This window comes from Leptonotus elevatus, chromosome 11 (genome assembly GCF_054856555.1).
Source record: "Leptonotus elevatus isolate MCC_2025b chromosome 11, RoL_Lele_1.0, whole genome shotgun sequence".
NCBI classification, from domain to species: domain Eukaryota; kingdom Metazoa; phylum Chordata; class Actinopteri; order Syngnathiformes; family Syngnathidae; genus Leptonotus; species Leptonotus elevatus.
This window is the reverse complement of record NC_141249.1, coordinates 12888960-12912407: the sequence shown is the minus strand read 5'-3', so window position 1 is coordinate 12912407 and position 23448 is coordinate 12888960. Positions and strand designations below refer to the sequence as shown.

General features: G+C 41.5%; 1 protein-coding gene across 1 annotated transcript in view; it reads left to right on the top strand.

The window, feature by feature from the left end:
* qsox1 (quiescin Q6 sulfhydryl oxidase 1) overlaps positions 1–22533 on the top strand; it is a 30178-nt gene extending 7645 nt beyond the window's left edge. Inside the window, exons 7-13 of the mRNA XM_086089892.1 lie at positions 2561–2695; positions 2775–2904; positions 9182–9304; positions 10667–10805; positions 13066–13242; positions 18731–18892; positions 20504–22533. Coding sequence (XP_085946018.1) covers positions 2561–2695; positions 2775–2904; positions 9182–9304; positions 10667–10805; positions 13066–13242; positions 18731–18892; positions 20504–21186 — 1549 coding nt within the window. The 3' untranslated portion in view covers positions 21187–22533. The remainder of the gene's footprint in view (positions 1–2560; positions 2696–2774; positions 2905–9181; positions 9305–10666; positions 10806–13065; positions 13243–18730; positions 18893–20503) is intronic.
* The last annotated feature ends 915 nt before the right edge of the window (positions 22534–23448 follow it).

Genomic DNA, 23448 nt, shown 5'->3' with positions numbered 1-23448 from the left:
TTAGGGGGTACTTGGCTGAAAAAATATTTCACACATCACTGGAAAAAAATTGAGAACCTATTCTATATGCTCAAATAAGGCCGGTATCAGCATGTATCATTATCGCCTATGCCTACTTGGTTACATTACAAGACTGGAGATTTGTGTCCTAATACTTATGCATGAAGTATAGTGAGTTGAAAGAATGTAAATGCACAACCCCACAAATCAGTTACTGTATATTGAGTTTACCTCCATCAAGTGCATATTCTCTTTGCATTTTGAATTGTTTAGCACACAACAAGTTTGCGTCCTCATTATCTGAACCCTATTCATGAGACTACTTTTAAACATCTGGCCTCTTAATGGGATCAGAGCATCAAAATTGCTGCCATTATTCACCATCATAAAGCGGCGCCGATCGTTCCTCACCTCGCAAATCCATCTGCCGCTTGTGCCTCTTTGTCTGGCGCTTTCAATAACTTGGCATGCAAAAGAGGACTCTTTTTAGTTGACAAATGCAAAGAGGAAATGATTTATTGCCGATGTATTTATTCACCCTCTGCGCCCGCACTGTTTCGACCCCCCTCATCTCCATCACTGTACAGGATGGGGGGGGGGGGGGAGGTTTTTAATTTCTTGCATGAAAACAATGCCATTGCTTTTCTGGCTTCACCTGCGCAGCGGCAGATGGCATCCCATCATCGCTTGAATGTCTGATTGATCCTGGGAGAGACGCGCTTGTGTGTGTCTGTGTGAGAATGCGCACATCCGTCATGCATGTAATGCGCACTGCTCCCAGGTGAACGTGTGCCTCGTCCCAGCCCGGGGACGACGACTGGATAAATGGCTCTCCTCCCTCCACATGTGCAACTTTCCCACCAGGCCCACAGGTGTAATTGAGTCCCGGGTCTGGTGTGAGTGAGCACGGGCCTCCTTTTAGCATCCATCCACCTTATTACCATCCCCTTCCACTTTTACGACGCTCTGTCTTCTCTCCGTCCCGCACAAGGGGAGAAAGTCAATGAGGGTGCAGGAAGGAGAAGCGAACGAGCGCTGCGGCGTTTTAGCGCGTGGCTCCATAATCGATGATCTCTCCCGTCCGCGCGCTTGCCTGGCACCAGCTGCGCCATCGTCGCAAATGTTTTCCAGTAAGTGTGTAAAATATATGGCCGCAAAAAGCGCAAGGGGCTATAAAGCATTTTTATAACACTAGACTTGAAAACAAAAAGAGTCCAATGCATTTTGTTGAACAATCCCTGCTCGGCGAATAAGCTGCACGTTGCCAAATGTGTTGCTTGTAAACGTCTCGCGCCTTCTGGGATTCACTCGCTTTTCCGACCAGTCATTGGCAAGAGGCGAGGCATGTTGAGGTCTTCCTTATTTGACCCAAAGTTGTCTACAAGTGTGGTTCGGTTTGGTGAAGAATTCCACTGCTCGGTAACTAATTTCTCGCTATTGATGAAAGCAGGTACTCCAATGCACTCATTTCTTCTACCTGGTCTGCTGGGAATCGAAGCATGCCAAGTCAACGGGTGTTAAACTCGAGGCCTGGGCTGCGAAAACAAAACGAGCATGTGCTTACTAAAATATGTACCAAAATTTCAAATTGTCATATGTAATAAATACGTTGAGATATTGCAAGCATTTTAGTACGTTACCAAACCTCTTATTACGGTAACTTCAACAAACTATTTTTGACTTTACTAGTTGTCCATCAATTTGTTGTGTATTGTACAAGGCATCATAACCGTCATAACAGCCCTCCAAGGGAACCCGAAACTACAATGTGGCCTGCGACAAAAATGACTTTGAGATCCCTGCTGTAATATTTCTCAAATCGACTTTATTAATAAAGCACTTAAAAACAGTCATTGCTGCATGTGAAGTGCTGTACATGGAGAAAAGCCAATCATTATTAATTAATTATGGATGGGTGAGTACCGATACCAGGTATCGGTGCCGGGTCGATACCAGGCCTTATTTCAAGGGAACCAGTATCGGCAGCCCTTTTGTTGTTGTTTTACGATCAGGAACTACACATTAGAAATTAGAATAATTTCATTTCATGATATTTTAAAGAAAAATGCTATATTGGAACATATAGGTCTTTCTTAAAAAATTATAATTTTTTAGTTTTAGGAGGAAATTAGTGACGACTCGAGTTGAGGGTCCCATTTTTTTTTTTTTACACGTCTCGTTCTGATTGATGCTTTCAATGCAGCATGGTTTTTGTAGTTTCCCTATAAAGGGGAAAAACTGACCAACAACAACCGTAGTATTTTTGGCACCCTACCTTTTGGGTCCCAACCACAATATTAAGATACCATAATCTTAAACACATTGCTGTCTTTTGATTTTCTCCTCTGATATTAAACAGTTGAATTACTAAAAAAAACACAAAAACTGGATGCCCTGCTGTGATTTTTAGATATGATGTCAGCTCTCAAGATGATTTACACCTACCTTGTGCTTTTTTTTTCTTTCTTTTTTTTACTCTACTTATAATGAGTTTAACTATACTAGTATACAAAAATATATATATAATTTATTTTGAACCTGTCCCACCTTTCTCCCACAGAAACATCGAGGCCCGCACTTTCTACTCCTACGCCCTTCGGGGGCTTCCAGGTGTGGTGCGTTCAGGGAAGCCAGTTCTGGCTGCTACTGACCATATCAGCACGCACACAGAAGAGCTGTGGCGACCTTTCAACAGGCATGAAACACGAACCTTCCTTTGCCTTCTTCCGTTTTCTCCATCGCAGTGCCTTCAACTGCGTTTAATGTTTGCACAGGTCCAGGGTGTACATGGCGGACCTGGAGTCGATGCTGCACTACTCGCTGCGTGTGGAGCTGGCTGCTCATCCTGTCATCACAGGAGAGGCGCTGACTTCTCTCAGAAAGTACATCTCAGTCTTGGCAAAGGTGGGAGAGAGGGAGAGAGAGAGAGCAGTGCATACCCACACACGCACAAACTGATTCAGACTCATTATTTTTCACTTTTAAATATTTAATGCAAGTTGAAATTTAATTGAGAAATATTAGTAAAACCTCATTTCAGGAAGATCATCGTAGATGAAAACATGTTGACCACGCTTGATTTCCCTTAACTCTCCTAAGCGTCTACACAGTGTGTGCTGCGTTTATTCCTTGATTGCAATTTTAACTTTTTTTCTTTTTTTGTGTGAATTTGTGTGTCCAGAACATCTGCTTCATGTAGAATGATAGTGTAGTTAAAGCAGGTCACCACTAGATGGTGAGTGAGACAGCAAAATGTCACAGACTCAAGCCGGAGAGCATTAGGAGCTTCTGTACATTCGAAGAAGATCAGAAATCAAGCTCAAGTTACTATTACAAACAGTACAATAAAGTTTAAGTGTAGATGAAAGTGCATTCTAAATATTGAACATTAGTATCGCAATTAATTAGCATTTAGTGGAAAATGTCATTTATTTTAGTACTGTTGTTCAATCCAAAGAGTGAAACTCATATACAGTCAATTATTTTGTAATTATCATTTTGATCATTATAGCTTTAAGCTAACAAAAAACCCACATTCACTATACTGTATTAGAATATTATCAACATTTTTTATTGACCATCTATAAAGTAGTGCTCTATGTGTTTAACAAATCTTAAATGAGTTTCACTGAAGAAAATGATTTGAAGCAGGAAAACGGTTTTGTTGTAAAAGATTGGAGTGCATTGAATTGGCTTTTAATGGAGTGATATGACAACAAGAAACTCAATGCATCATACCCTCTCGAAATGAGCCATATTATATTGAATCAAATCGTAATTGCACTGAATCAAATCCCCTCTAAAATACATCGCAGCCCACGTTTCAAGAATATATTGAATTGTCTTAGACGTACACCCTCGAAAAATACGCATATTTACTATACATATTTTCAAAAATTGAAATGTTATGTATATTGATGTTCCTCTAGTGACTGAATTGAGAGGGAGCGTAAAGACTCTCATGGGCATTGTTGACCCTCTTGATTTTGGCTCCCTAGGGTATTGAAGCGTGGCCGCCGCCCACAAGCTTTGCATTGATGCGGCCTCATTAGAAGCAAAACCTCTTTGGGATAACCCAGCGTCCTGCCCATTGCACCTTGTCCTCCCAATACTCTTCCCTCATTTGAAACTTGTGACTACTCTACCTGCTTACGAATCTTCCCATTGGAGCCGTTTATCCTCTGCCTGTCCTTTTTTTTTTCTGGAATCCTCTTGGGGGATTTTCAGAATACCACTTGTCTTTCCTCTCCCTTTTCCCGCTCTGGCTATGACTCTCTCCTTCCGTCCTAGAAGTGTGCCAGCCAGGCAAACATGTTGCGATGATGAGGTCTGACCCACTAGCCTCGTCCCTATTGGCCATGCACCAGGCTGTCTCACTGCCACCAATCTCCCTGATTATACGGCACTCTCTAGGGAGGCCTTGTAGCAAGCTGCTGTGTGCGCGACTGTGCGGGCCACGCGCCGTGGCCTCCCATTAGCTCCCGCTTGTTTAGTCAATAGCAGCAGGTCCCTGTGGTATTTTTAGCCCCCCGCCCCCCCTCCCCAAACAGAGCGGCCCAGCCGCCGGACGGGGCTTTGTGTTGCTAAGCCGGCTGTCATGGTCGCCACTTGTGAGGGTCCTTGTTGACGTTTGACTGAGCGCTCTCACCACAAAAGACGATCCATTCATCCAGTTAGCTTGTTAGGCGTCGTTAATGTAAGACAAGCGGGGTGTTGGTTCCGATCAGGCTCAGCAAACGGTGAGACAAACACATTACCGCTGGCTGTTTAAAATTTTTACGAATGGCTAATGGAAATACATGTGCTGTGTTTTAAATCTAAATTTGCATAGAGGTGACAAATATATGTTGATTAAGGAACGCCATCTTCGATAAATGACACAATATGTAAAAATGTGGCACCTGAGCTCGGTGTGTGAGTCATGTGATTTGATTAAAAGTGACTCATGGGTGGGGAGGGGGGTTACTCGTCGTCACAAGATGATGGCGCTATGTTAACTCGCGTTCTGATTCAAGCAACTTTAGTCATCTCAAAGGCATTCATTTATCCCCTATACTCTGATATTATTGATGCATAAAAAACAATAAAACAAAATTGAATCTTAATTGGTCAAACCTCCCAAATCACTAAATGGCCACCATGTTGGATTCTTGAATGGTCATGATACCAATACCAAGTACTGATACTAGTACTTTTGATGCATAAAATTGTCCCCAAAACAATGACACATAGTTTTAAACAACTTTTAATTTCTTGTTCCTGATCGTAAAACGACCACAAGAATATCATCAATACCTTGAAATAAGGCCGGGTATTAGCCTGGTACAGATACCTGGTATCGGTATCGCCCAGCCCTAATTCTAATATAAATATTTGAATATGTTGAAAGGGACTTTGCACTGTTAAATAAAAATTCCCCTAAATGCTAATCATATACAGTATAAATGAAACTGACCCTTGCATGTGTAGAACATTTTATTTTTTGAAATCATTTTTACCAAATAAGAATCATATTTAAACTTCTTTCTATACCAAAATCCAATTGGACCTCGTCAAAATAAATATCAGCATGAAAAGCACTTAACATCCATCCCATCCATTCTCTGTCCTGCTACACATTATTAAATAAACAATCCAGTTTGACACAAAGTTACACCAACAAGCACATTACCTATGCTAAAAAAAAGCATCCTTGGCAAAAGTAATCTGATAAAAATGTGTAGAAAAATGCTTTTAATAATATAGTACTTCAAAAAATATATATATCACAGCAATGTATACAAAAAGGAAGGGAACATAAACAATAAAGATTTTTATTTGTCCCGAAAACAAATAACAAAAGGAATTGTTTTTGGGTGCCTGATAATGTTTTTGTGTTCGTACGGCTTACTGTGACATATCATTATGCTATCGTAAAGGCTGTGTTTAGAAGATTTGTCGCCGTTTTATGATAATCTTCCTTTGTCCAAGAATTCCGTGAAATGTTTCTTTGTTATTCACCGTCAAACCTTTATTGCATTTCCATCCAAACATGTTCACGCTGGCTTGCTCTTCTTATTTGCACACGCTCATAATATTTTACTAGATTTACTGTCTTGTCGGACTCAAGCCGGATTTATGAATCCTCTCTACATGTATATGAGGATTAAAAAAAGTGGATCTTGGGATGCATGAGAGCATTAAAGGGAGGTTTTTAGGGATTACACCGCCAACTTGTTTTTCTTGAAAGAAGACCACAAGAGCAACAAATGAAAAGAGAGGCGATCTAAAAGGATACAAGCTCCTCATGTCTGAGCCCAAACATCACACTCAAAAAACAATTGGGTTGACAATAATCCAAATCGGGTCAAAAAGGGATGACACAACTTTTGGGGTTATTCGTGTAACCCAAAAAGTTTGGTCAAATGAGGAAAAACCACAAAACAACCATATTGTTGGGGGTTTGTTTTTTGGATAATTTTATTTGTTTGTGTACCCACAATCTATCAACAATTTGGTAAAAAAAATTAAAAGGGGACCAACTCAACTTCTTGGGCTAATTATTTAACCCAAAAAGTTGGGTCAAATGAATAACCTACAAAACAACCATATTTTGGAGGATTGTTTTGTTTCTTATTTCATTTATTTGTGTACCTACACTCTAAAAACAGTTGGGTCAAAAATAGCCCATATTGGGTCAAAAACAGACCAGCAATATTGGGGTATCCATTTTACGTTGGGTCAAACTGATTAACTGGTTGGTGTGTGAGTTATTTTGTTTACTTGTGTACTTGCATTCTAAGAACGTATGGGTAAAACAAAAACTAATTGGATATCAAAAAGGGGCCAACACATTTTTTGGATTAGTCAATTAACCCAAAAACTTGGGTCAAAATGAATAACTCACAAAACAACCCAAAAATTGGGTTGCTTTGTGCACACACAAAAATCTCAAATTTTGTTTTAAAAAAAAACACAAAAATGCTACTGTTTTGTGGTTTATGCATATGAGCCAGCTTTTTGGGTTTATTATAACCCAAACAAAAAACGTGGGTTATTTTTGACCCAACTGCTTTTAGAGTGCAAGTTCATGCATTTTTATTGGAATATTCTCATAGCTTATTTGTGAACTGGAAAATGGCAAAGATCTTTGTGGACCGAAATGCACAAAGACGAAGGTAAAAACATCTAATAGACTAAAACTTTACTATTTTTAGAACAGTTAAAGGCTGGGTAAATCATGTCAGAATTCGTTGGCACGTGAAAGTACCCCATCAGTGATGAGTCACATGATCTAAGTGGTTCAGCACCATGACCCAGTGGAAAACGGTGAGCTTCTGATGCGATCACTCGGAGCATCAAAACATGAATAGCGTTGCTTTGGTGATGCTGCGCTTAAGCCCATTACTGGCAAACACCTGCCTCTTCTCTTCTGCTTAAATTCATATGACTGTTTAATGAGCTTTCCTGACTGGTTGTTATTCAGACCTCCGATCCACACCTAAACCCATTAGGTCACTTTCCCAGCAGCAAGCAGCGAACACTAGGCTCCTTCCTTTGTCCCTTAGACACACCGCCATGAGTTTTTTTTTAATATGATTGCAACGGAACAGCATCTGTATTGGTCAACAGGTTTTTACGATATTTCATTATTTTTGCTGCAGTTTGGAGCGGCGGCAGTCTCCCAAACATTCCAATATCCTGAATTTCTCTCCTACCTATAAAACTGTCAACAAAATGCAGCACACAAACCAGCCTGAGAGGGTTAAGTTAAGTGGTGTGACTTCCAGATCCTGTTAAAGCGTGATGAATAGAAGCGCAAGATTGTCCCCATATGCAGGTGCACTTAGGTGAACAGATGGCGGGGACAAATAAAAAGGAGTACATTTTTGGATGACGTTTTCTAAATCTCCTCTGAGACTCGTAGCTGGATCTGTTTGCTGTTGGCAAGCACTCACGCTAGTAACTTTGATTTAAAAATACCTGCAGTATATTATAAAAATTAATTCCTGCCCGGGATTTGGAGCAATTGAAGCAGAGGTTGCCATGGTAGTGGTCTATTCGAAAAGCTTGTAATGTGTTTATTTGTGAGCAACGTACTGTAAACCATTCCAAGGTTGATTGTGAGAACAGGAAGCACGTTTTAGCAGGCACTTATTAAAGCCTAAAGTGAGTCTTTTGTCAGCGTCTTAAATGTGAAGACGAGCTAGTGTGTGTTAGCATTTAGTCTGTCATCGCCGCTCGCAAACGCTCATCAGCTGGATTTCCTCCTCCTCGCAGCGTCCCCCGCTTTTGCTAGCTACTGTATCGTGTTTCATTCGTGGGATATCGCCATGGTAGCAACCATTTGAAAAGACGTAAACCTCAGGTGAAAGCCCCCAGCCCCGCCCCTGTTGCCACGGTTGTTAGCGGCTTAGGAAATGCATCTGAACGAAGGAAGCGGCTTAAAGGTGGAATTTTTGTCGGAAGTTGCTGAGATGGAAAAACACTCGCGCCATAACTCAAGTGCAGCTCATAAATGTTGGGAACAACATTGTCAGGGATTTTTTGGCAACTGTTAATCAAGCTATTACAGTGCTGATTTAGTGCAATTTGTGTGCATCGGTATTGAACAGGAGGGATGAGGAAGTGGCTTATTCAAGATAATAGGATTCTGTTTCTTAGTTTTATTTATATTTATTTATGCATCACACTGCCCCGTTGCCCTTTTTAACTATATGTGGTAACTTTTTCATTCAAATGGACATAAACGTTTGTCATTGGTGAACCTTGATTATCTTCTTTCGTGCGCAATCATTTTAACATTCGTGACATTTTGATGATATTTTGCCGTTAGCACAGTTAGTTCATTCAGGAGAAAATTTTGTAGATTTGCAAAATTAGACATTCAGGTAAACATATAAGACAAGGTTGTGTTTTTTATGTAGCACTTTTGTCCAAAGCACTTTGCTGTATAAATCTAGTAGCTGCCACGCCGATGTTGGAGGTGGCTCACTGTCTTGTCAATGTGACCTTCCCATTTACTAGAGGACCTCTTGAGCGGCCCATCTTCGAGTAAATAAACTTTAATGTGTCATGAATTTTGCAGTACCGCTTCCATTCATTTGGATGAAAACCATGGCTTAAAATTGCTGTTACATCTCGCCATACTGTACTTGTCATCACGTTGGACTCCATTCAGTATTCTCTGTGTCCTCTGCAGTACTTCCCAGGCCGTCCCATGCTGATGAACCTGTTGAAGTCCCTCAATTCATGGCTACAAGAGCAGACCGGTGACCAAGTTTCATATCAAGCGTTCAGTGAGATCCTGGAGAATTCGGCACAGGTGAGTTTTGATAGAACAGTTCACACAAATATTAGGAAAGTGGATTAATGGAGAAAATGTGATCTGAGAAAATCAACATTAGAAAGACCTGCACAATCTTCTAATTAGATCCAAAATGAAAAATTCAGGCTATTGTGGTTGTAGTTCCACTCCTGCCCAATAAATTGCAGTAATGTGCAATTTAATATATATTTTTTTTTTAATTCACCCCCCCCCCTTTTTTTTTTTTAAACATGCCAATTGTAACTAATTTTTTTTGCACGACAGTTGCATCCATAGATATCTATAAGAAAATGGCTTGTGCACGCTGTGAGCCAATGAGAAGTAACTTCGTCAGAGGGCAGCCATCTTGGGAGAGGGCTGCTAACATTACAGTCAATAGAACACGGACTTTCAAATAGCTGTAAATTGCTCAACTCTCCCAAATCCTCAACCGATTTTCATTTTCCTTGTTAGGTATGACACAAGCGATGACACAACCAACTATGTAGCTTTTTTATTATTATTTAGAGCCACGTTAATAAAGATTGTAATAAAGCAATCCGTTTTTAAATCCGTCAAGAATTCAGCGAGCTATAACCGACTGTAGGCTACAGCATAGTGCACCAGAGCATTCCCTTGTCCTAAGATGGCCGACCAAGTGGTGACGCTGCTGACTCTGCCTTGAGCCATCTCGTGTTCTTATAGATATCCATGTTTGCATCTGCCACACCACAAAGTTTCTGATCATGAACTAGACACTTAACAGTAATCAAAACATAACCTTTTACCTCACACAGTTTGTGCTAAATCTTTCTTTCAGTCAAAACTGAGTTAAGGTTTAGGTATTTTAATATTATGCAGATGTATCTTATGACGTACTTCATAATGAGACTTTTCAATATTTATGAAGGTCGTATTGTCTGGAATGAAGTGCGCATGCCTCCAGCCCCCTTGCAAATTGAAAGAGTCACTTACTCAGATCATTAGCTTTTAGCCGGCGCGATCAATGGATCAATGAATCGATGAGAAGTTATGAATAGACTTCCCTTCCGAGGAAATGGACTTCGCGCACGCCCAAAATCTTTACTATTGACATGTGAGTAACCCTGTCAATCACGGCGGCGGCGGCAATCGAGGGCGGCGAGAGAAACGACTTTGTGTCAGAGGGAATATGTTGTCGGATTCAGCCGCGGCTCACGGTTAGATATCCGGGCTGCCCGTGTTCATTAGCGCAGGGCCCGAGCCATTAACCTGAGATTGACTTCTCATTGATCAAGAAAACTACACGCGGCAGCTTTCATTAAGTTGAACAGGTTTGGAGATGGTGACGTGACGGTGGTTCTTTTTAAAATCCTCGTCTCGCTTTCCCCTCTCTCTCAGGCTCCAGATGCTGCCTTGCCCGAGGGGGTGAGGTGGGTGGCTTGCCAAGGGTCACAACCCCACCTCCGACGTTATCCTTGCGGCGTGTGGACGCTCTTCCACCTTCTCACAGTCCAAGCCAAGAAGGCCGACGGCTCAGGTGCACACAACTCAAGCATACTTTGTGCTACCGCGGGCCATTTAGAGTTCACAAGGAGGAGGGGGGCTTAGAATATGTCTGTGGGGCGGGGGGCTTTGTCCACAAATTAGCCTCTTTTCACAGTGACCTGATTTAACTTCCCACACAAGCACATATATATACACACACACACATATACTCATCCAAACTTTGGTATTATACGATCGCCAACTTTTGGTCACAACTGCATTGGACCTAATTGTGACTGTGTGAAAAGAGATTATGTTAGATTAGTGGAATGTGAGTTGTTAATAAAACAAGGCAAATGACTAGAAGCTCCACTTCTAGCAGGCATGTTAATCTCCCTCTTCAACACACACACACACACACACACACACATGGGTTAATCCCGGGGTTTATGGGACCATCATGTGACCTGCAGATGGACCGGCGAAAAAGGGGTGTCCATCTGGTACCCCACGGACCACCATCTATCTCACAGGACAGATACTACGGGCACATGCGATACGACATAAACGTCATGCATGAACTCACACGCTGAATGCGGTATCTCAGGTGGGACCCGGGTGCAGGGTCCTCCTATTGTCATGGCACTCTCTCCGAGCAGCTGTGCGGTTTATAACCCGGCGGAGCCGCTAAGCCAAGAACAAAAGCAAATTACTGCCGGAAAAATATGTTTGCGGACTGTGGAGCTCCTGAGACAACAACCTGGCCACCATTCTCACACACAGGGTTAATTTCCTTTAATCTCCAGATTGGATATAGATTATTCATCTCAATATGGGGTTAACCCAGCTCTCTGTGACTCCTGGCCCACAAAAGCGTGGGAAATCCAGGAAGCTGACGCACAAGTTTGCGATTTACAGTGCAAACTTCATAGTAGTCTTCATGTGTCTTGTTAACTGTAAACAATTAAAAATACAAATAAATCTGAACATGCTATATCAATCATGATACAACGCAGACTATAGATTAGGCCTATGGTATAGATTAGGCTTTCTACTATCTGCCTCAGTGCCTCAGCTTCAAGTGCATCTGACCACAGGGCTGCAGGAAGCTAACTAGCTCTACACAAGCTACGAGCTGCGACTGGCTAGCTAGACACTGTCATTCAATAAGTCACTCCTCTTAAGTCACTAATCCCCACTTCCATGTCGGCGTATAAAATAGACTTCTGACAAGTCTTGTTATCACGAGAGGAAGATGAGAAGTAACTAATCATGCAACAAGACACCAAGCAAGAAGAGGGAACAGGAGGAAGACGGAGAAGCCATGCTAACTGCTAAGCTAATGTGAAATGTCGAATACAAAACACTAGAATAAGGGGTTAAGTGCGTACAGCTCACATTTAACAGAAGTTTGCCTGGAACTGGAACCGCAAATTAGCAATTACTTGGTCAATAAATGTCTACAGAAGAAAAATAATAATTCAACAGTTACACATGAAAAACGGAAATGAAAGAGTATGAAGGAGTATAAAAGGTCAAAAATAGAACAGTGTATTAAGTATTTGTGTTCGTTTGCTCAATTTTGCACCATAAAAAGTTCAGTTTTAAGTTTGAGTTTTGAGACCTGTATAATAATTCTTATTCAAATTTACATTATCCTTTTTTTCAAACAATTTAGCTTTCCTAAGGGACTATAGTGTATAGCCCATTCATAAATACTTATTAATATTATAATTGTCACACTTACTGTATGTTTATATTGCGATTTAAAAACGTCACTGGAAGTCAAAAAGTCTTAATAGAAAATGGTCATTGTGCAAATAAGCTTGATGTCTCATCATCCATGGTGGACAATTTTTTCTTTTTTAAAATTTAATTGGGTGAATTGGATTGGCTGGCAACCAGTCCAGGGTAGAGTTTGGCTAGGATAAACTACACTTTTTTTAAACTTTTTTTTAATATCTCATCTCATTCTGTACAGCTGCTTATTCACACTAAGATTTATTCAACCTTTATTTATTCTGATGAGGCAATTGAGAACAGATTCTCACTTGCAATGCTAACCACTAATAAGAACAAGTGCTATAGAAAGTAGATGGATGGTATTGGTGTAAAAATTATTATTATTTTTAATTCTTGTTATTGTGCAGTAGCGTTTCTCAAATTTCACACAATGCTTGAAAACCCACCTCACTTAAATGTTTTTTGGGCAGTTAAAACAATTACAATAGGTTTAATTACTTCATACCAAAAGATAAATAAATAAATAAATAAACGTTTTTGTGCAATATTAATTACCGAATCCCCACCAGATCCCAAGGAGGTGCCGAACGCAATGACAGGCTACATCAGCAATTTCTTCGGCTGCAGACCGTGCGCCGAACACTTCAAGAGCATGGCCGCCGAGAGCCTGTCGCAGGTGAACACCTTTACTGACTCCATCCTGTGGCTTTGGTCCCGACACAATCGGGTCAACAACAGAATAGCAGGTAAGGGCGCACCTTCTGGTGCTTTTACAGCAGCACATGTTGAATTTGTTAACCATGTATTAATCACAAACCAATTCTGTGACTATGATCAAAACTCAAACATGTTAGATTACTGATGTACACCTGTTGATGATTTAACGGTCTGCACCCTCCCTACGCTGACCTTCACAGTTACCTCACAAAAGTTTGTGGGGAAGATTTAGGCCCCAGCTTCCTCACATGGTCAGTGGGTCGTCTTAATACGACTAGAGACGGTGCTGGGTGGTGCAAGGACGGATCCTCAGATCAGACACCAGCTGTCACTACATCTTAGAGCCCCCACCCCCCTCTTGGAGTATCATCGGTCTCTGTGTCACCCATTTTCTCCTGACCGCCCTCCAGTACTACCATCCCGTTCTCCTCGTACATCGTCACTATCGCTTGGCCATTTTCTCATTTGTCTCTCGTGTATTTTGCCCCTCCCTTCTGTCCTTTTGCACCCATAAACTGCTCTACTTCCTCTGGATTTTGAGGAAGCTCAGTTGTCTCCGTACGAGGAAATTTTGACTAAGAATCATCCAGTTGATGCTTTTTTACTTGGGTCATAGTCAAACAAATACTGGTATTTTTATTGATTAGTTTTACTTTGGCTGTTTATATCACTAAATTTTAGACCACTCACATGTTTGTTTTTATCTCCTTTGTATTATGTCTTACAGATGTGTAGAGGTTTTTTTTTTTTTGTTTAAGGGGAATTCACATCAAAAATGTTCATTACACTATGTTGTATGTGCAGCCTACTAGTCTAAACGGTGTTTTGACTAATATTGAATTAAACAGAAAAATCCAGATGGATTTTCCATCTCATGGGGCGGCCATTTTGCCACTTGTTATTGACTAAAAATGACATCACAACTGCTCAGGGTTCAGGTAACGACCATCAGAGTGCCAAAGGAGCGTCACATGACCAAAAACAGAGAGCAGGTGAGCTGTGATTGGTCGTTACCTGAGCCCTGCGCAATTGTAATGTCATTTTCAGGTGACAGTAAGTGACAAAATGGACGAGAGGGATACAAATGGGTGGATTTAGACTAATGGGGCCGCATAGACCATATTATACAGTACAGAAAATGTTGGACTTGACTTGCTCTTTAATAATTAATTAATTAATTAATTAATTGGCCCATGCATATGTTTTTCTTTTCCTCAATTCACAATTTTTCATTTGTTGTGCCCTTTCCAGAAGCAACTTTCTTCAGGCTTTTGACTAGCTAAAATGACTTTTTAGCATCACCTGTTGCTTTTGCATCTTGACAGCCAAGTTTTTTTTTTCCCCCGTTTGTGAGATTTTATTAACTTGGAGTGGGTAAAATATGTGTTTGCGTAAATAGTGTTAAAGAAAAAAAAAAAAACACTTTCCACTCTTGCTTGACTGTATAACCAAAGTATATTACACTTAAAAGAGCAAAACCCTCCTCCCTCGCCTTTGTTCCCGTGATTTTATTAGGCCCCGCGCCGTCATTAACAGCCCACTTTGTTAAATCACTATCTTTTGTTTGTGCAGACCGCCCCCCTCTTCTATCACTGGGACAGCTTGTGTCCTGAACAGCAGGGGCTAGCGGGACACCCGCCTCTGCGCGTGTCTACTCCCCAGACACTTAAACACTATTCAGACCCCCCAGACCACCTCAATCCGTCTTCCCTCTCATCCTGTGTCTTGTCCCTCTCTCTGGTGCGAGTACACCCCTCCAAACCCCACCCCAGCCTGGACCCCCACCATCCCCCGAGACTCATAACCTCCTCTTGACAAGTGATAGCACAGCACCCCGGCAGGATAGTTCCCTGCACGCACACACACAATTCCCAAGGTATTGTGCGACAGCAGGTGGCAAACACAAGACACAAGCCACACAATCCTCCCATCCTGCAGTCTGCTCCGCTCACACGCGCCGGTTACGGCGTGTGCTAGAGGGATCAGTGTGGTGAATCAAAAGGAAAGCGAAGGAAGGATGCAAGCTCTCTTACCCACACAACCCCTCCTCTGCTCTTTCTATTTATTTATTTTTATACTCCAAAGTGGAGCCGTTCAGCCGGTCGGCCGCGCTCCGCCTTTCAGGAGCGGCCATGCATGAAAGAAGAGCTATTTGTAAAGCGGCGGAACAATTAATTTAGCTGGCAACAAAGAGGCCCCAGGGCCCTCTGACGCCGCCTCGCACGGGCCGCATTAAGAGCGGCGGCAGCTCGGTCCTGTTGCTGCTTGTCAACAGGCTGAGGGGGAGACGCATTTCGACACACTGCAATTGGGTAGAAACTGCACCTGTTATTTTTGTGCGGCCTGGAGGACCACTAGTCAGCCATGTTGTATCGGCTCGACATGCTTTGAACCCTAGCGCTAGAAATATGACCTCATAGTACCTGCTTTTTACCCATGGCAAAGTGTCAAGTAGAGCTGCCTTCTATGGAGGACCATAACTGCCAAAATACATAAATAAATGACTAAATCAATAAATACGAGTGAAAATAAAAACTGATATGAAAAATATAATTCAAAAATAAAATACAAAAAATTTATATAATTGAAAATAAAAACCAATATATATAATATAATATAATACAACACTAAAAAACAAGATTAGGACCGCCCCCAGATTGTTGACCAGCGTCTGCAGCATGAAATAAATGTGAGAGCTGAGCGTTTTTATTTATTGATTGATATCTAATTATATTTGTATATTAATTTTTGTATTCATTTTGACATTTATTTTTATTTCTTGAATCTTGTTCTTTATTTTGTAGTTTTACTTTTATTTATTGTTGTTTTTATTTCCGTTTGTATTTATTTGTTTGTATTTAATTTTTGACCTCCATACCTTGAGACAAGAAAAGGGGGAAAATAATTTCTGCATGGTAGGTGATCCCCACTTAACAGAGTCAATGCTGAGGAAGCTGGTTTGCCTTGCTAACAATACATATTTATACTTAATGAATATGTATGAGATAGTGATGACGGGCCATGCTGGCAATCTCAATATGGCCGCTATGGCTAAAGTCACCCTGGCCACAAACATGGCAGTCTGATTAGAATGAGGAGCGCGTGCATGCGTGCGCCTGTTGGCGCACCCTCCTATCCACCCGCTGAAATGTATAAAAGCCACACGCATACACGCACTTCTCGCTTACAGGCTCTCAAGCTCCCAGGACAGAGTAAAATAAATGTCTCTTTTATGTAAAGCACCATATGCAGAGTTCATATAAATGCATATGATTGAGATTCACGCTGAGCAGCATGTGGAAAGGGGGTGGGAGTAAATTGACGGCGCCGTAAAGTGACAGAGCTGCTGTGCACATGCACGCACACACAATAGTTTGTAAATGACAACAAGCAATTTATTACTAGATTCTGCCCCGCGTGTAATGTAGCCTCGTTTAAGCGAACACTTATTTACATACAAGATATTTGGTGTGAGTGCGCGTCCTTCTGGGTAAGTTTTGTAACTTAAGTTAAGGCAAGGCGAATAATTTAGTTTACTGATTAGTTCAAATTGTATTTGTCGGGACACTCGAAGGGCTTCCGTAGTTCCTTCAAAGTATACAAAAGTGCAGTCAGTGTTAGCAATTTGGTGGCGTTTCTGTTTAAATTGATGCAAAAAGCCATTTAAAAGAAACGGTTTCAACCCCTATTTATTTATTTACCTATTCATTCATTTATTTATTTTAAAAACCACAACTTAAATAATGTGGGGGTTTTTCAAAGGGAGGTTAAATGATTAAAATTAGACAAATGAATTAGTAATTAGGTCCTCAACTTGTGCCCGAATTATAATTACTACTATAATTTTATCAAATGTATCATTTATTTTGGCAAAAGTTGACTACCAAACTTAAAAGAAAATATGTTGTCTTTTATAGGGCACTCAATAAAGTACCTATAAAAACAACGAAATTCCAACCCGAGAAAGTTACAAATGTTTTTCTGGAGTAATGTTTTGAGAAATTTAAAGAATTTCCTTCGTGATAGTTTTATTTAATGTTACATTTCCACACTGTTGGGCTGGGCAAAATCACATGGTTTTACTGCTTCATAATGTGTGTGTCATCCTAGTTTAACTTAACAAATATACAGTAAATTTCGTAGAGTAAATTTTACTCTAAAAAACACTATATTCGGTAGTCTAAACAGAGTAAACTTTACACTTGGAAAAGAGTTAAATAAAAATAAATACTGTAAATAAATCCCTAGAAAGTAAAAACCCTGCCACAGTTTGGCTTTAAACCCTGATGCTACCTAGCTAGCTCCCTAGCTGGTAAACGAGCACCATGGGAGCTAGCTAGCTAGCACCTGGGGCTAATGCCAAACTGTGGGAGCTACCTAGCTAGCTCCCTAGCTAGCTCCCATGGTGCTCGTTTACCTACTAGGGCGCTAGCTAGCTAGCTGGCATCAGGGGCTAAAGCCAAACCGAGGCAAGGATTTTATTTTCTGGACCCGGATTTGCCACCTCTGCCATCATAAATATCGATACATTGAAATAAGGCCTTGTTCTAATTCAAAAGATGTGTGATGGGATGCATTGCGGTGCTCTACGGACAGGAATTTCGAGTCTAATCGAAAACAAGTGTTACAAAATAACATTTTATAATTTATTTAATTTAATTTAAATTATTTGTTGTTGTTGTTTTAATTCATGCTCGCTTTATTTTGTTAGTGTGTTGTGGTGCTCATGTTGCTGGGCAGTAGTAGTACATATGACTGTAATATTTTGCCTGAATTTTTTTTTTTATATGGTTTCCATCCAATCAAAATGTTGTGAATTTAGGAATTGCTATATATGTTTAATTGTGTTTAGCGTGATGCTAACAGTCAAAGCAACGATTTTGCAATTCATTTGGTGCATATGTGCCCTCCTCCGAGGCGTCTGTTCCTCTCATGTTCAATTTGAAGATTGCACTTCGCTTTCAAAGGGCTGCGAAGAGACCAGACAGGTGGTCCTCACCACTGAGGTCTGCCGCCTCACCATAGGGCGTGTGTGTGTGCGTGTGCGTGTGCGTGTGCGTGCGCGCTCTCATGTGTGTTGGAGTGGGGAAGCTGTCCACTTTGGTCACATCTATTATCTCACCACCCCTCCCATTGGGACATCCCTGAAGCCCATTGATCATTGTTAAGACACACACACACACACACACGCAATATCAATCGCTAGATTACATGCACACAAACACAGACAGGTGATTTACATACGCGCTCTTAAAAGACCTCCATGCACATATGCATATCGGCACCAAGATTTATGGCGGCGAGTGACAAGATGAAATGGCTTCAACACAGATTGCATCCAGTCCTGCGAGCGGCACCCGTGCCCTCAAATCAAACATGCCAAGACGAGCGCGCAGCAACTTGGGCGTGACCTTGTGCTTGTCGGATCCTTTCTCAACAATGTTACAACATATGGACGCCAATCCCAGTTTTCTTTTCATGAATTACTCAATATCGTTCATTACTCCTGTCGTCCAGGTGCTTTGAGCGAGGACCCCAGCTTCCCAAAGTTCCAGTGGCCTCCGCCCGACGCGTGCACCGACTGTCACACTGTGAAAGGCAACGGGGACCACAAGTGGAACTACCAGAAAGTTCTGCCCTTCCTTCAGGATTACTACTCTGTCGAACGCATCCTCACAGGTGCCGTTTACGATCTGGCTTCCGTCTTGTCGCGTTTTTGACACCGTCAACTTATTTTCTAATTGTGGTAGATGAATAAATATATTCTGTTTGTACTACTCGAGCTAACAGGAAAAAATGGCACTCTGTTGTATATAAACATAACAAAAATTAAGAAATAAACTAGTAATAACAGAGGTGTCTCGAGAGAAATCGCTCAAAAATAAGTCAAATACAAGCTTCATTTGTTCCATGACCACAAGTCAACTTGTTTCTCAAATCTTCTTCCACCACTAAAATAAATCGAAATGCCAGTAATTCGTTAGAGCCCCCCCCCAAAAAAAACAATATAAATGTTTGTCATTTTTTTTATGATAATGAAATTAGCACTATAATATTGTACTTTATAAAAACACAGTGTTAAAATGAATATAATGTAAAGAGTTTAACCGTTTGCATATCATGATTAATTCATTGCGCTGCTTTGTGTGCCTTAACCACCGAGCATAAGAATTAAGACGCGCATACGTGTAGACATTTAGTAAGATGCAGTTATATCAGTCTTTTTACAAAGAGGATAAAGAATATATGCCTGTACGGAGTGTTGCACGATATTGCTAAAACAAGCGATATGCAATATAGGTATTGAATATTACATTATCGATAATTTTGTAATATCTAACACGCTTTTTTAGGATTTTTTTAATTTATTATCGAATATATCTAATATGTATAATATGTATGATATCAAATGTAGTATGCAATAGGGATGAGCCGGATATAATAATTAATGCATGCAACGCTTTCGAATATCATCCAAAATAATGCGAGTTTCGTTCTAATATTTTCAGACTATCATGAGCACTTGTATCCATAAATTTAGGTGACAATCGCGTTTTTAATTCATAATGCGTATCGGTGAAGTCAGATAATATACAATTTAGTGCTGGGCAATATATCGAAAAAAGATCAATACTGGCCCATGCAATATGCATATCGCAAAGACATAAGTTTTCATATGGAATTGTATGCTTTCATCTGAATTTGACCAGTCAGATGACAACTTAAATGTGCCTCACCATCCAATAGTTGAACATTATCAAAGGTAATAACAATTAATTAACTAAGAATATATTTAGCGTGTTTATTTTGCCACATGAAATAAATGTCATTCTTTCAGACCAAAACCTCGTAAGTCACAATTTAGCAAATGTCAATGACTTAATTTTTTATTTTATTTTATTTATTTTTTACAAATTAGTGTTCAATCTAAAGTTTTGAAAATGGTTAGTTCTCTTTGATGATGCAATGTTAATGATTGGGAGAAGAAAAAACAAGTTTTGGGGTTCTCATGAAAAGTGACGATTTTGGAGGTCGAAGGTTTTGGCCCGACGCCAGCGATAGGCCATTATCGTGATGATAATATTTCTGCGATATATTGTGCAGCCGTATCTGTAAGTATTGCTCTTGAGTTGCCGGGCAGTTTTTTTTTCTTTCAAATATTCATTGCAAAAGGTTCTAAGTGCAGAATTTGACATTGAACCTTGAAGCCTCTTTTTGAAGAATTGCAATAATTTGAGGTTCCACTTTCTACTGTACTAACCCAAACTTGTTTCTCGTTTTCCCCGTCAGACTACCTGGAAGACGAAAGTGAAGTTCTGGCCAAGCAGAAGGCAAAACGCGCCCGCTTGCAGCAAATTTTGGAGGCTCAGAAGCGTGTGGAAAGAGAAGCCAAAAAGGCCCCGAACCCTCCCAATCTTCCTCCTTCCGCGCAAGATATCGTGGAAGAGGAAGAGGAGGAAGAGGACGACATCGCCGCAGCATCCCAAGCGGAAGGTAAGACCCTCGAACCGACACCTTGGGCCGGAGCGGAAGCCAAGCTGGCCTCGGATCAGCGACAGAACGCCAGGAGGCCGAGCATCGTGGGGATGAAGGTGCGAGACGCGCAGGAGGACATCGTGGACCTGGACTCGTTCGTCAACCAGCACTTCAAAGCCAAAGCGGCGGAGGTGGTCACCACCAACCGGGTCAAACAGCGCACACTGCAGAGGAAGCGGGAGGAGCGGGACGCCGGGCCCGTGTTGGGGCTGGGCCTGGAGCCGGACTTGGGTTCCGACGAGGGGGCGCCCATGCGGGAGCGAGAACTGTCGGGCCGGAGGAAACGCTGGATGTCCATGCTGAGCATCGGCTTCTCCAAAGTGGACGTCAGCTTGTGCGTCATTCTCTACTTCCTGTCCTCCATGTGCCTCCTCGTCATGTACCTCTTCTTCAAAACGCGCCTTCGTTTACGGCCCGCCAAATTATCAGTACCGTGATCCCAGGTTCCAAAGTCAGGGGATGCGTCCGGATTAGCCCCGGCCCACTTTAACTGCTTCCTATTGGAGACCACATACACACGTTCACTGCTGGCTGGTACCTGCCATTAATTGAGATCTTTTTAGAAAATGGCGCCTTTGTGCAAATGGATGTTTACTTTCATCAATAGAACTTGTTTGAGTGAAGGAGAATCTTTTTATTTTAGGCTATGCTATGAAGGATATTTGAATCTGCAGTCAATGGAACTACTTGAACTTCTCTACTGTGATTTCAAGTTTTTTCTTTTTAATTTTGCGAGTCTTTTATTTCAGATTTTTTGGCGGCAGACTTCCGTTATGTGTTCCACTTTGTAGGCTATACCGTTAGGCAATCTAACGCGGTGTTTCACAATCTTTTTTTTGTTTTTTTGTTTTTTGCCAAAGCACATGTTTGACAAGAATTTCAAGGGGCACCGGCAAAATAAAATGCCGTCAACTGACTTCATCGTAGTTGCCACAAGATGGCCGCAAAGTACGAACCTGGCGAACCGCAGTGGTTGGGACCAATCGGTGAAAATCAGGGGGCTCGGAACAAAATGGATTCCGCGAGAATTCATCGTGCAGGCAAGGTTAGCAAAATGTGCCGCAATTCACAAAAGATTAGGTGAGTTTTTTAGTGAATAATAAAGGATAGATTTACCCCAAATTAATTTGCAAATGCAGAAGTTCACAGTTTACTGGGGGGGGGGTGCTTCGTCAGTTATTTTTTTAAGTAACTATACAGGTTAATTGTAGTTAATAAACCCAAATACTTTCTTTACAATAATATGTTTTATTGTATGACATTCTGATAAATATTGTATAATCTGAGTTAAGCAGCTAAATCCACTGCATCCAAGTTCAAATGGATCTTTGACGTCTATAGCCGTCAATGGCAGTGAATGAGTTCAAATTTGTCAACAGGCCTCTGATTGGAGGATTTTTTCAGTGTACCTAATGATTTGTCCAATGTGTACATTTGTTTGAATCCTCACCAATGTTTTTGAATTTCAAATTGATATCCAGTCAATGGGAGAACAATGTTTTTTTTATTTGTTTTATTCCGTAACTATAAATGGTATCGCTGTTAGCAAAGTGAGACTATTAGCCGTTTGTCATGCAGCTCTCGTGTTAATTAAACACGTCACATCTGAGACGATGACATCACAATGCTTGTGTCATCAAGACGGATACCAGTTGGAAAAGTATACGTTGATGGTGGACAGGAAGTCCACACTTTTGTGTCTTATTTTGAGTTAATTTGTATTGTGTGTGTGTGTGTGCGTGCGTGTGTGTGTGTGTGTGTGAAATTAAAAAGTGTTACCAGAACTTTTTTTAATGCTTGTTGTTTTTTGGCCGCGGTGCAAGCAGCAGCAGCAGCAGCAGCAGCAGCAGCAGCAGCAGGGTGTTGCATGTTGAAATGGGGAGTGGTGGGAGGTGAGGGGGGTTAAATCATCACAAGGTTGAAGGAAAAAGCCTGTTGCCATCTGCTGCGCGGCACAGGCTAAATCCTAACAATTTCATTGGGATTAAAGCAAGTGAGTAATCCAGCTTTCCTTTAGGGGGAGAGATTACCCAGGAGGATTAGCTCCCCGCAGATAATAAACTTTATTAAAACGCAATCGGCTTTCACGGGCCTTCTTCCCTTCACACACTTGGAGGTGGACTTCGCTGGGGCCCCTTTTAGGTGCGGTGGGGCACTGTGGAGGAGGTGGAACTGGATGAAAGGGTGCGGGAGGGATAAATGGATGGAGGGCCGATGTCGTCGGGATTACGACGGACTCATCAGAGGGGACGCTTGTGATCTTGAGCTTTGTGTTTCCCGGAACATTGGATTGAACCGTCTTCATGCTCCCAGTGAAAACAAACACTCTCATCTCCTCATCCGCTTCTTGGGCGTGAGCAGCGTGACGGCTCCGGCCGGCTGCTGAAATAGTCCGTATGAGCGACGGGCAGCTGCTGCTCCCATTGAATCAAGCGCTCGAAGACACATTAGGTTTGCATCGGGTGGTCTTTGCCACACTACCCGACACGTGGTGCATTTTCATTTAGGGGTGTGGCGTACTCACTTTTGTGGGATACCGGGATTCCCCTTCATACGTAGCAGCATAAAAGCGTGTATAAAATGAATGGATGTGGAGTCCAATGCCAAAGGTCATTCCCAGAGCTCGCTCACGTTCCGTCACAAAGTCATCAAGAGTTGTCCTTAAGCACTTTTGTCCCACGCGAGTGATCTGTTAATCT